Source organism: Rhinatrema bivittatum, chromosome 4 (genome assembly GCF_901001135.1).
Source record: "Rhinatrema bivittatum chromosome 4, aRhiBiv1.1, whole genome shotgun sequence".
In the NCBI taxonomy this organism is placed as follows: Eukaryota; Metazoa; Chordata; class Amphibia; order Gymnophiona; family Rhinatrematidae; genus Rhinatrema; species Rhinatrema bivittatum.
In genome coordinates, this window is record NC_042618.1 from 245,238,701 (window position 1) to 245,251,576 (window position 12,876).

The following is a 12,876-nucleotide window of genomic DNA, read 5'->3' on the forward strand; positions in this document are numbered from 1 at the left end:
ACATTCCACGAATGGACTTTTAGTTTATGCATATCTCAGGCCGTACTTAAGCGGAGAAAGTCCAATAACGGAAACAGTCTCCCTGGTGAGCCCCCCAGCCTGGGCCCCCAGTCCCTCCATTACCTGATACATCACATACCATACCGGAGAGCCTAGCACACTCTCCTTCGCTCCCACCTCCTGCATACACCGACTGCGCAATAAGAGTCTTCTTATTTTTTTGTCCCTCCAACTTTTGAGTACACCCCTTCTCCCCCCTCCCATACCCTGTGCCCACCCCCTTCCCCCGCCCACCATCAAACCCCATGCCCGTACTTCACCTTAGGTGACAGTCCCACCGACCACCAAAGATGTACCCCACTCACTAGGTGAGGCCTGAGAACCGTTTAATGTGACCAGGTTCTGCCCTCCCCATACTGTCTAGCAACCGATCTTTCAGGTCAGGTATAAACCCCCCCTATATTATTATTCATAAAGGCTCCTTTACGCACATGAAATAAAATTATCATACAGCATGAACATTATAACAAATATCATAACTCTGTAACAGTACTAGGTGTTAAGTGTACATAACATCTAGGCATTCCTTGGCAAACAGGTATCATTACCATCTATTCAATGCTCATAGAAGAATGAAAAATGCACATAAAGTGATAGCACTTTCCCCTCCTCAACCGGGCGTTTCTCTGCCCTCTGCCAGTGTTTTGAGCCACGCTGCAGCCTTCTCTGGGGCCTCAAAGGAGAGCATTTGCCCCTCTCTCCAAATTTTTAGGACTGCCGGGAATTGTACAGCAAACCTAATGTTTTTATTGAAGAGGGTGCTACAGGTCGGTGAAAATAATTTCCTTTTAGCTGCCACAGCGGCCGAAAAATCTTGAAAGATGAGAATTTTCCCTTCTTTATATTGGAGCTCCCTCAATTTTCTGAAAGCATTAAGAATAGCGTTTTTCTGGGCCCAATCCAGGAACCGGGCAATAACCAGGCGTGGCCTTTTATCCGACTCACGTTTAGGGCCCAAGCGATGAGCCCTCTCGATCACCAGCTTTCCGTCCAAGTCTGATAAATTTAGAGCTTTGGGCAGCCAGGTTTCCAAAATGTGCTTAATTTCCAAATCTGATAAATTTTCGGGGAAGCCCATAAATTTCAGATTATTTCTCCGGGCTCTATTCTCGAGATCCTCAATTTTTTGCTCCGCCGCTGCTATGCTCCGTTCCACTGCTGTTAGGCGCAAATTCGCCGCCATGATGTCTTCCTCAGCTGCTGCCACCCGGCCCTCCGCTATTTCTATCCACCGGCCGACATCCCCCAGCGCCTCCTTCAGAGTCCCAACTCCTTCAGAAAGGTCAGCGAATTTCGGCTCCAAACCTTTAATTACCGCTTCCGTGATCTGGGCTATCAACTGCTCGTCGAAGGCCGGGCTTTCGCGGCTGGCAGTGGCGTCCGCCATTTTCTGCTCCGCCTCTGCAGCTTTTGTCTTGTCCTTCCTCACCGGCTTAGTGCTCATTCCTGCTGCCCGCTCTTCGCTCGTATTTGCAGCCTGCTGTCTCGGGGACCACGCGATGATTGTTTTCCAAAATTAATGCCTGCTAACCACTCTGATATTAGGTTTGGGGAGCGCAGAACCCGGAGCGAGAAGAGAAGCCTCCTTCCCCGCTCACCACATCACGTGATCTCCTGAAGGGTAGATTTTTAAAGTTATGCGCGCAACCCGGTGCGAACAAATCTACGACCGATTTTATAACATGCGCGCGCTGCCACATGCATGTTATAAAATCCAGGGTCGGCACACGCAGGGGGGTGCACAATTGTGCAACCTGCGTGTGCAGAGCCGAGCAGCCTGCCTCCGTCCCCTCCGAGGCCTCTCCGAAATCAGAGGGAACTTTTTTCCGCCCCCCTCCCACCTTCCCCTACTTTCCCCTACCTAACCCACTCCCCAGCCCTAACTAAATCCCCTCCCCCTACCTTGGTGCAGAAAGTTACGCCTGCCCGAGGCACCACGCCCACGACCGAACCCTGGAATGCCCCCGAATGCCGCGCCGCCCCGGCATGCCCCCCAAGCAAAGCCCCGGGACTTACGCGCGTCCCGGGGCTTTGCATACGCCGGCTGCCTATGCAACATAGGCGCGCCGCTGCACAGGGCTTTTAAAATCTGCCCCTGAGAGTGAAGAACAATGATGAAAAGACTGTTCCTCAGATATTGACTAAATTTTGCCAACATAACCCCATACGTAATGCCAAATAGGCAATATTTACAGCATGCAAATAACATATGTTCTAATATATCCTCATGGAAAGAACAGTGCTAGCAAAGTTTAGATTGAATCAAGACTGTCTTAAATAATTTCAGTGGGTTCCATGTAGTATGGTGAGTAAAGAAATATAGTGATTGAGTAATATTAGCTAACAATGATATTTTCATGATATGCAACCAATAATTATGCCAGCAATTAAGAGTATCTGGAGAAAGGGAAGATCTTTTTCCCAAACCTTTCTAGACCAATACATCTAGAGGACGATATACTAGGGATCGCAGACCCTTGTATAATCTGGAAGCCTCATGAACCAATGAGAAAACCTGAGGGGCGGATTTTCAAAGGGTTACGTGCATAACCCCGAGAATCTGCTCCTGCACGCGCCGAGCCTATTTTCCATCGGTCCGGCGATGCGCGCAAGACCCGGGACGCGTGTATGTCCCGGGGCTTGAAAAAGGGGGCAGGGTGGGGGCAGGGCTGGTGCCTCCAAGCACAGTGGCCATTTGCCGCTATGCCCGGGATTGCGAGCTGGCCGTTGGCTGGCGCGCACAACCTATGCCTGCCCGGAGGCAGACACAACTTGTAAGTTAAAGGTAAGGGGGGGGGGGGGTTAAGTAGGGCAGGGGGGTGGGTTAGGTAGGGGAAAGGAGGGGAAGGTGGGGGGGGGGGGCCGGAAAAAAGTTCCCTCTGATTTCGGAGAGGCCTCGGAGGGGACGGAGGAAGGCTGCGCGGCTCGGCGTTCACAAATTGCACAATTGTGCACTCCTTTGTGCCCACTGACCCTGGATTTTATAACATGCGTGCATGTTATAAAATCGGGCGTAGATTTGTGCATGCCGGGTTGCGCGCACAAATCTACGCCCGCGCGTAACTCTTAATATTTGGCCCTTTGTGCATAAAACAACCACATCAGGGGTATCATACATAGAAGCAAATAAAATTCCACTGGAAATAGAAAATGCTGCAATTGAAGCCAGCTTATTTACTTCTTTTTTAATTTCTCATTTACTTCCACTGGGCCTTGTAGACCAAATCCCTTTAACACTACAGAGGTCTATATTCAGACAGTCCGATAACAAAGTTAGCCGGTTAAACTCATCCAGCTCTCGTTGGTGCTATATTCAACAGTGTAGCCATACTATTGAATGTAACCAGTTAAGTGGCTAACTGTAGCTGGCTAACTTTAGGACAGCTCTTTGACTTGACCAGACTCAACCAGCTAAGTCATCTGGCTCACTCTGAATATCGGAGTTAACTGGTTAACTCAACCGGCTAACTCAATTCCTCCCAGTTACGCCCCAAGACCACCCCTAACTTATCCAGCTAAACTCTAGTCTCCTAACATTAACTGGCAAGAATTTAAGCCCTAATTTTCAAAGAGCCACGTATTCAAATACCGGCAGTTACGCACGTGGCAGGGTCCTGCGCACGCCGCATTTTCTAAAGGGCACGGCCATGCGTGTAACCACTGATACGTGCATAAGTGCCAGGCCCAGAAGAAGGGCGGGCCAAGGGCCATGGTCTGGGCGGAGTGGGACAGAGGCTGGCTGGGACAACGGCCCCTTGCCGCTGTTCCGGGGAAGCGCGCACCAGCAGCTGGCCAGTGCGTGGAGAGATTACTGCTGCTCCAGAGGAGCGGAAAGTAATAAAATACAAATTTTTGGGAATGGTAGGTTAGGTTCAGGGATTGGGGAGGAGAGGGGAAGAGGGAGGAAGTTTAGGTAGGAGGGGTGGGGAAATGGGAAGTCCCGATTGTGTCGCCACGCGTTTTTAACGAAAATTTGTGCCCCCTGCACGCGCTGCTCGCACATGCAGTTTTTAAAATCCGGCACCCATATGTGTACGGCCATTAGACTATTTTATACCATACGCACATAGATGCATGTATGTTAGATAATGGCTGCGTCCATTGGCACGAGCCGGGATATGCACATACATGTGTACCTACACAGCTGTTTGAAAGTTACTGCCATAAGTAGTATGTGAAATTTGACTGAATGTGAAAGAGAAAGAGGAAAGATGTGAATAAAATTAAAACTAGATTTAGAATAGAGTAAACTATATTGTAGGTATATAATTTATGATAATCTCGATTGTTAGAATAAACCAGTGGTTCTCAAGCCAGTCAGCGGGGGATATCTAGCCAGTCAGGTTTTTAGGTTATCTAAGGTGAATATGCATGATACAAATTTGCATTTTTGATTCCTTTGTTTGCAGATCTCTCTCATGCATAATCAGGTATCCTGAAAACCTGACTGTCTAGGTGTGCTCTGAGGTCTGGGATGAGAATCAATGGGTAACCTGAAGTGTTTTTTAAAAGGTGAGTTCCATTATAAATAAATAAATAAATAAATTATCCCACATAGAAAATAGTAGTGCTGGTTCTTTAAAAGTAGGGTTTTCATGGAAACTTTAAAAATAGAGAAAATATGTTAATATTTTGAATGTTTTTAAGGGAGTGGAAGGTTGTTACCTGATAGAATAAAGGAAGAGGTTAGTTGAAACTAGGTTAACCTTTATTTATTTATTTATTTATTTATAACTATAATTGTATTTTTAATGCCTAATTTACTTCCATAAGACGAATGTGGAGCTTCATGGCTGCAGCCATGCCCTTAGCCTGGCATTATGCTAGCCTGGAGCAGAAGTAAATATATTGAGGTCTGAGGGTTATTATAGGCATATAAAACATTGGATATATTTGGTTGAATAATCTGAAGGCATTAGTGTACCATCTTCTTCCTGTGCGCTCTAAATAGTTTTTTGTACATTGTGACAGGTATCTCTTTTTTTTGTTTGGTCAAAAACTTGGCTGTGTCCTTTCAAGATAGTTTCTGTTCAACAAAACCAAAATATGTTTTTATTATTTGCTTTTCAAAGGCCAAAAAGATTGTGAGTAAATCAATCCCAAATTGCGATCCATTAATAAAGTGTGTGTTCGTTCGAACAATTTGATAAAACAGTGTGCTCAGCATCAGTCTTCTGTTGCTAATTTACTGGTAAAATATAAAAGGAAAAAGGAACTGTAAAGCTGGTACTGCTACTGAATTATTGTAAATAGTGTCAAACTGAAGCAGGCTAATGATTGCACAACAGAGTTAATTATCAGAAAATGTGAAAAGCTCGTCCAAAAACCACATAAACATTTCTAACAACTTTTTTTTTCTATTTCTGAATGTTTATTCTGCAACTTATTTTCTGTATGTTTTTCGTTGCCATCTAAATCTTTTTGTTCAAAAGAGATTATTTAAAAGATTTGGCCTCTCTTGCCTGTCTCCACATGTGTGCCAAATATCTGTTTTCTATGACAGATATGTCTGTTTTGACTTACTGGTGTAATTGCAAGTACTGTAATACTCAGATGTGTTTAAAAATAGAACATTTAGTGTCATGTATAAAGTATAGTTTGGCACAAACTTCTACAAGTTGAGTATATCTATATACAGTATATCTGTATCTACATAATCACTCTGTATTGGACTCATGTTGAATCCACAATGAAAAATTAGGAAAAAATGGCTGGTAAAAATGTTTGCATCCTCTCAGAGGAACTCTGAGTGGGTGTCTAGTCTGTAGAGAACTTCTCTTAATATGCTGATAGATTCTACATATTTGGTAACCGAATGTCTTTGTGCAGCACTGGTGATAATCAATCTTAATTTCACTGACATTTGGACTGTTTTTCTCTGGATTTTTAATAGGGAATTCCACACTTTTACTTCCATTTCTTCATGTGTAAGCTTCCTTGGGGGGGGGGGGGGGGACTGTTCCTCTCTATTTTAAATCGACTCAGAGTTTCCATCTGCTTTTACTTGACTTGTGGTCTTGAAGATCATGCTTGGCCCATGGGATTTTACAGTGTGCCGAGAGGATGTGGAGTTTTGTCAGCCAGTGAAATATGTCTGGCTTTTTTTCTGCAACTCTCATGCCTTTCATCCTGTGTGGTCCTACTAAACAGGGTTTATATTTAACAGACAGACTCACACTCTTTATCTTTTTCTGAGTTGTCCTTTTTTCCAGGAGAAGGTGTGTGCATAAGGCGCAAGAGAGCCAAAAATGTAATTTTGGCTACAGGAGGAGACAGAACTAAAAACTTAAGTGTATATAGAAGTGCACTCCAACCATTACAAATGCCCACATTGTGGGTGCATTTGTGCTATCTAATTTCAGTCATCCACAAATTCCCTATTAGTTAATTTACACTCCTTCAAAAAGCACTTAAAGCACTCCAAATGCAGAACTCCGAATGCCCTGTGCTTAGAATTTATCTGCCTTGCATTTTTGTTTATACTTCTAGGCATTGCTTCAGTCTGCAGTTCAACAACAAGAAGAGACTAGTGAAAAACAGTTCCAATCTGCAATTGAGAAACAGACACAAAAATGTGAGGGACTGCTCAATTCTCAGGTAAAGAAGTAGAAATGTGTTCTAACATGTTTCCTAAGGATATTTGTATTGTTGTAATAGAACTGTAAATCTGCCTATCCCAACTGGCTTATTTTGAACTTTCAGCATCAGCCTATAATTGTTAATTTCAAGGGTCTCATAAATTTCTTCCATTTCTGCATTTTCCTCCCCATTACTGTTTCCCTGGTAATGTCTCTATTTAAAAAAAACAAAAAACAAAATAATATCCCCTTGAAGCAGCCCAACCTACATATAATTTGAAATTGCCTTCAACGTTTGGGGCCTGATTTACTAAACTTTCCCATAGACAAAGAATCAAAGAATGGGGGGGGGGGGGGGCATTTGTAAATCAGGACTTTGATACTGAATCACTGAAACATGCACCCCAGAAAGATATTAAACGTGGCTTTTCCTCCAAGAAAAGTTTTTTATGTTTTTTATGTTTCCCCAGAAACATAAAAAACGTGGCTTTTCCTCCAAGCCTTCCCCTAGTCAAAATGCCACTTCGAACTCAGCCTAAGGAATGAGATAATTACCAATCTCATAACCAGTTATATATTATTTATTTGTTGCTTATTTCCGCTCTACCTTTCTTCCTGGCTACTCTAGCCCCCAAGTTCAATGCCCCTGTTCTATGTAACTTTGCTTGATTCAGCCTTCTTGTTCTTGGTTACACTTGTTTATCCCCTAAGTTCCATGTAAACCGGCCTGATGTGAATTCTATTCGTGAAGTCCGGTATAGAAATATATATTAAATAAAATAAATAAATAAATATTAGGGTTAGGGAAGAATTTTATTAGGTCTTATGCTGAAGTGTATGATTCATTCTTAATATCCTGTATAAATCAGTTTATTACATGTAAAACTGTTAGTGCATTTGCCTGATTGTTATGCTAAACTTTTGATATCGCTATTAAACTCTATTGTTCTACTGGAGACTATACTGACAAATCAATTAAAAAATGATGTATAATATTATCAAGCATTTAATATTTGATAATTACACACAGAGACAGAAAAAACTGAGAGTGCTAGGCATATTACATAAAAGTTAACCGGCAATGCAGCATGCAGATCTACAATACATTTTGTTGAATATGACTTCATTATTTATTTATTTTTTTTGAAGTATATCAAAATGTGAAAGTCTGACAAAAAGAAATTAAAAGGTATATCCATGAGGGTAGAATCAGTCCATGGTCTTTACAAAAACATCATATTAGAGGCTCAAGAAGACACTAAAGAGTCCAATATGGTTTAGCATCGGAGACAGTCTGTATTGCAACAGGAAAGTCCTTTTTCTATTCCTCACAGTCCAACACCTAGGTTCTCAAAAAGTCTCCTGTTCTCCAGAATACAAAAGTACTGGTTTAGGCTTTTTAGCCAGCCGCTGCCACCCTGCTGGGGAATTGCACAACTCTCCCATGTTGTACTGCAGTCACCGGTCTTCCCACACCAAAATCATAGTACACTCAATGGCTTTACTTATAAACACAAGCATTCTTTTAGGCTACAAGGGAAACTCTATCCCCCCCCCCCCCAACCAGGCTGTTTACCCCATTTCCATAGCGGAATCCGATAACTCCTCTGTCAGGGAGTTCACCTCCATGTCTTCCTGCTCCTCTTCTGAGGAGCTGGGCTTTTCAGTCCACTTCCACCACCCCAGCACGCCCTCCTCCTCTATGACCATGGACTCAGCTGTGTCTGATTCACTGCTACTTGATTCAAACAGCTGTTCCCCTTTTCCCAGGCCCATAGATCAGGTGGTACCTCTAAAAACCTAGGAGTTGTAGTTCTCCTTGTCCCCTTCAGCGCCCTCTGCTTTTTAACCGGGTTCTGATTTACCTTTTTCCCAGTATAACTCCCCTGTTTCTGGCTCTGGCCAGGTTGTGCTTTACAACAATAGTTATGCAGCAGGTGGATGGTGTCATCTCTGCATTTCAGATTGCTGACCTCCCCCTTTTCAATGAGGGAAAAGTTACTGCTCCTGCTGCATGGTGATTCTGGAGTGTGTAGGTCATGTCTTGACTAGTGCTGATTTGCCATGTTCAGCAATTCTCTTCATTCGCATACTGCTCCCCTCTCTCCCATCAGAGGTCACTGGTTCTGTCTCATGCTGCCCTTGGATAGACTGTTTATCTGCTCTGGGGGATTAAGTTTTTATTGAGTTTCTGCCCTGGCTGTCCTAGGGCCGCTTACTTTTGAATTAGAAAGGAGCTTATAGTTCTTAAATCAACAAGCCGATCTGATAGGCTGGGTAGCATTTTTTTCTGTCTGCTGATACAGTATTTGCTGGAACATACATGTCAGCATCCATCTTTTAAAGTCTGTATCCCTCTGAGGTCAATATTCATAGAAGGTAGAATCATATTTTGTTGCATACAATGGTAGAACATCTAGTATCTCTTACAGTAAAGGAGTAGAGCTTCTCAAAACCTTCACTAAAATAGCTGTAGTATTAAAGCATGGGAGGAGTCACGTGATGTGGTGAACTGGGGTAGACGTGTCTAACCCGGCTCCAGGAGACAGGCCCGGAATCCTTTTAAAATCTCAGGCATCCGTTATGATTTCGTGCTGCAAATTTATTAGTGAGTACTGCTTATGAATATCGACAGATATATGAATAGATCTCCAGCGACTATGCCCGCAAAATTGGCAAAAAAAGATAAGGAGACACCTAAAACGCTGGAGGACAAAATGGCCACCAGAACAGAAAAGTCGGCGTTGGGCTCGGCCCTTGACCCAAACCTCACGGCTCTCACAGCAGCAGTCACTGAAGCGCTAGCGGTAAAATTAGATAAGATTTCGGAACAACTTACGACCTTGCAATCTGCGTTTGCCGAACTGCCGCCATGGATAGATGCCTTGGAACTTCGCATGTCTGCAGCAGAGGATGAAAATCTGGCTGCCGAGGGCAGGTTACATAAACTGGAACAAGCGGTTCGGCAGCAAGAAGAGAAACTGGACGAGCTAGAAAATCGATCGCGGCGTAACAACTTACGGTTCGTGGGCAATACCGGAAGCTATCCCGGACTCTGATCTAGCAAGTCAGCTTGTGCAGTGGCTCCCGGAGGCCCTGGGCCTATCGGATCAGTTTGGCGCCATAAGAATAGAGAGGGCACATCGTTTTGGACCGCGCATGGAAAATCAGCATAGGCCTTGTGTGGTCATTGCGCAAATTTTGGACTTCAGTGATAGGCAGCTCATATGGCAGGCATCAAGAAAATTATCATCTTTACACTTCCAATACTTGCCGGTGAAAATCTTTCAGGATTTTTCTGCCCGAGTAGCTGCCAAGCGCAAGGAATTTGGCCCGCTCTGCTCACAGCTGGCTACCAAGCAAGTAAGGTTTGCCCTTCAATATCCAGCATAATTGGAATAATGGGCAATCTCAGGCGTTTGACACCTTCTCTGAAGCTCAACGGTATGTAAAAGAAACACTGGTGATCTTATCCACATGAACATTAGCCCAGCGGTATCTAGAAGCGTTTCTACGTTAAGGAGGCCGGCGGACATCCTCCGTGTTCGGGTACAGTTATGGTTGTTTTTGCAGTGTCGGGTCTGAGGAGTAGACCTTGATTGGATTTATACCTGCCACGTTCTACATTACATTTTGGACATTGTCTGGGACATTATTAAGGCTCTTAGGAACCTTGACTTGTTCAGGGAATTATTTTTTATGTTTCCGGGACCTGTCACCTGACCAAAAACATTGGCTCCAGCTCTCCTTGTTGAGGGCAGTTACGGAAGATGGTTGGTTGTTGTACTGGGGGTTCTTTAATTCTGGGTAAGGGAGGGATGGGGAAACAGGGGAGGGGGGCTAGACACCAACTTGCTGGGATGATATTCTACATTGCTGGAAATGGGCAACGTATGATGATAGGATTTATTGGTGGGAGGATGACAGGGGAATGTGCGAGGAAGTTTCTCAAAGGCTGCCAAGTATTAATGGGCATGTGGCTATGTCTCTATTTTCAATCAGGCAACATGAGTCTGAGCGTACAAAACATACCAAGTTTGTTTTTTCATGTCTATGCATATGTAGAGGGTAATGGTACCTAAAGTAAATTATATGAGCTGGAATGTTGCAGGGCTGGGCACGCCCAAAAAGAGGGAGAAAGTCATGGCACACTGTCATAAGTCCAAGGGGGACATTGTTTTCCTCCAGGAGACGCACATGAAAGATAGTGAACACCTTAAATTGAAGAATAAAAAGGGATATACTCAAGTATTTTTTTCCTCAGGTACTAGCAAACGTAATGGGGTTGCCATTTTAATTAAAAATTCAATCCCGTTTCAATTAGATACACAATGGTCTGATAGTGAAGGGAGAAGTATAATTGTTAAGGGTTGCTTATACGGCCGTTCTATTGTACTGGCTTCTATATACGGACCGAATAAATATAATCATATGTTTTTTTCCAACTTAGTATCACAAATCACTTCACTGGGTACCACTTCAATAGTGCTGGCAGGCGATTTTAACTGCCTGGCAGACCCCATTCTTGATAAATGCTCTAATGTACAAACCCAACCTTTGGGTAAGGGGAAAGGCATTCCTTTTCTATGCCGTAACCTACAGCTGCTGGATATTTGGAGGGTGTACCATCCCTCTGAGAGAGATTACACCCACTATGCTAGAGCCCACCCAGCGAAGTCTAGAATTGATTATTTTTTGGTCTCTGAAGCTCTTTTTCCTGATGCGGAAAAAGCGGAAATTGGTAATCTCGTTATTTCGGACCATTGCTTTATTTTCTGTACTATAGGGGAGGCAGCTAGGGTGCCATCTTTGTTTCAGTGGAGAATGCCTGAATGGTTAACTATGGATACAAAATTTAAGGAATTCTTGGAGCGGCAGTGGTTACAATTTGAGGAATTTAATAGTCAACATAAAGATATGCCAGTTTTATTCTGGGTGACGGCTAAAGCTGTCATCCGAGGCGATATTCTTAAATATACGATCCAAAAAAAGAAACAGCAAAATAAACAAATCCTAGATCTGGAACAGAAGCTAAAGTACTACAAGGCCCAATGGAATCGGCTTAATACTCAGGTCTGGAAAGATAGATTTCGGCAAACTCAGGCATTGCTAAATGATTTAATTCACCGCAAGGCCTCGGGAAGTATGTTTGCTTTTAAACACAAGCTATTTGTCTATGGTAATAAACCGGGCAAGCTCTTAGCTCAATTGTCAAAGGCCAGGGCACCGTCCAAATTCATTTCGTCTATCAATAAACCCGATGGCACCCGTGCTGTCTTTACGTCTGATATTGGGCAGGTATTTCAAAAATTTTATGAAACGCTTTATACAGCGGAGTCTCCGAATGTTAGCAATCAGGAATCCTTTTTCACAAATTTGCATTTGCCTACCATAACTGAACAGCACAGGAGAATTCTTAATAAACCTATAACCGAATTGGAAGTTACAAAGGTAGTATCTGACCTTAAATTACATAAATCACCGGGTCCCGATGGACTGACCTCATTGTTTTATAAATCTCTGTGTACATATCATTCCATCTCTGACGACACTGTTTAATTATATGATTGATCAGGAAGTGTTGCCGGACACTATGACGGTCACGGCCATTACTATCCTCCCTAAACCAGGTAAGGATCCCGCTGAACCAGGGTCCTACCGTCCTATATCTCTCCTGAACCAGGACGTTAAAATCTATGCTAAGATATTGGCCAATATGTTGAAGTCAGTTTTACCAGACATTATTTCCTCAGAACAAACAGGATTTGTTCATGGTCGAAGACCAGTGGCTAACATCAGACTGTTGCTGGCAGCACTAGAGAGCTGCAGGCAGACAGTAGTACCAGACCCCCTGTTGGTTAGCTTCGACGCCGAAAAAGCATTCGACAGGGTGGCTTGACAATACCTATTTGATGCTTTACGTTGCTTTGGGTTCTCCGGCCCTTTCTTATCAGCTGTTCAAATACTTTACTGTGACCCTAAGGCTTTCATATGCATTAATGGTGTGACTTCCCCTTTATTTACTTTGGGTAGGGGAACCAGACAAGGCTGCCCCTTATCCCCACTCCTTTATATTTTATCCTTGGAACCTCTAACCCAAAAAATTAAGCAGTCCCCCCTCATCTCTGGAATCAAAACGGGGTCTGTAGAGCAGAAGATGATGTTATTTGTGGATGATATGCTGATGATGATTTCTCATGCCCGTACGGCTCTGCCGGAGTTATTACATGTTATTTTG

General features: G+C 43.5%; 1 protein-coding gene across 6 annotated transcripts in view; it reads left to right on the forward strand.

Moving 5' to 3' along the window:
• Positions 1 to 12,876, forward strand: part of CCDC91 (coiled-coil domain containing 91) — an 843,537-nt gene that overhangs the window by 411,189 nt on the left and 419,472 nt on the right. For all 6 annotated transcript variants that reach the window (XM_029599989.1, XM_029599990.1, XM_029599992.1 and 3 more), the window contains exon 8: positions 6,550 to 6,657. In XM_029599989.1, the coding sequence (XP_029455849.1) occupies positions 6,550 to 6,657 (108 nt within the window). The remainder of the gene's footprint in view (positions 1 to 6,549; positions 6,658 to 12,876) is intronic.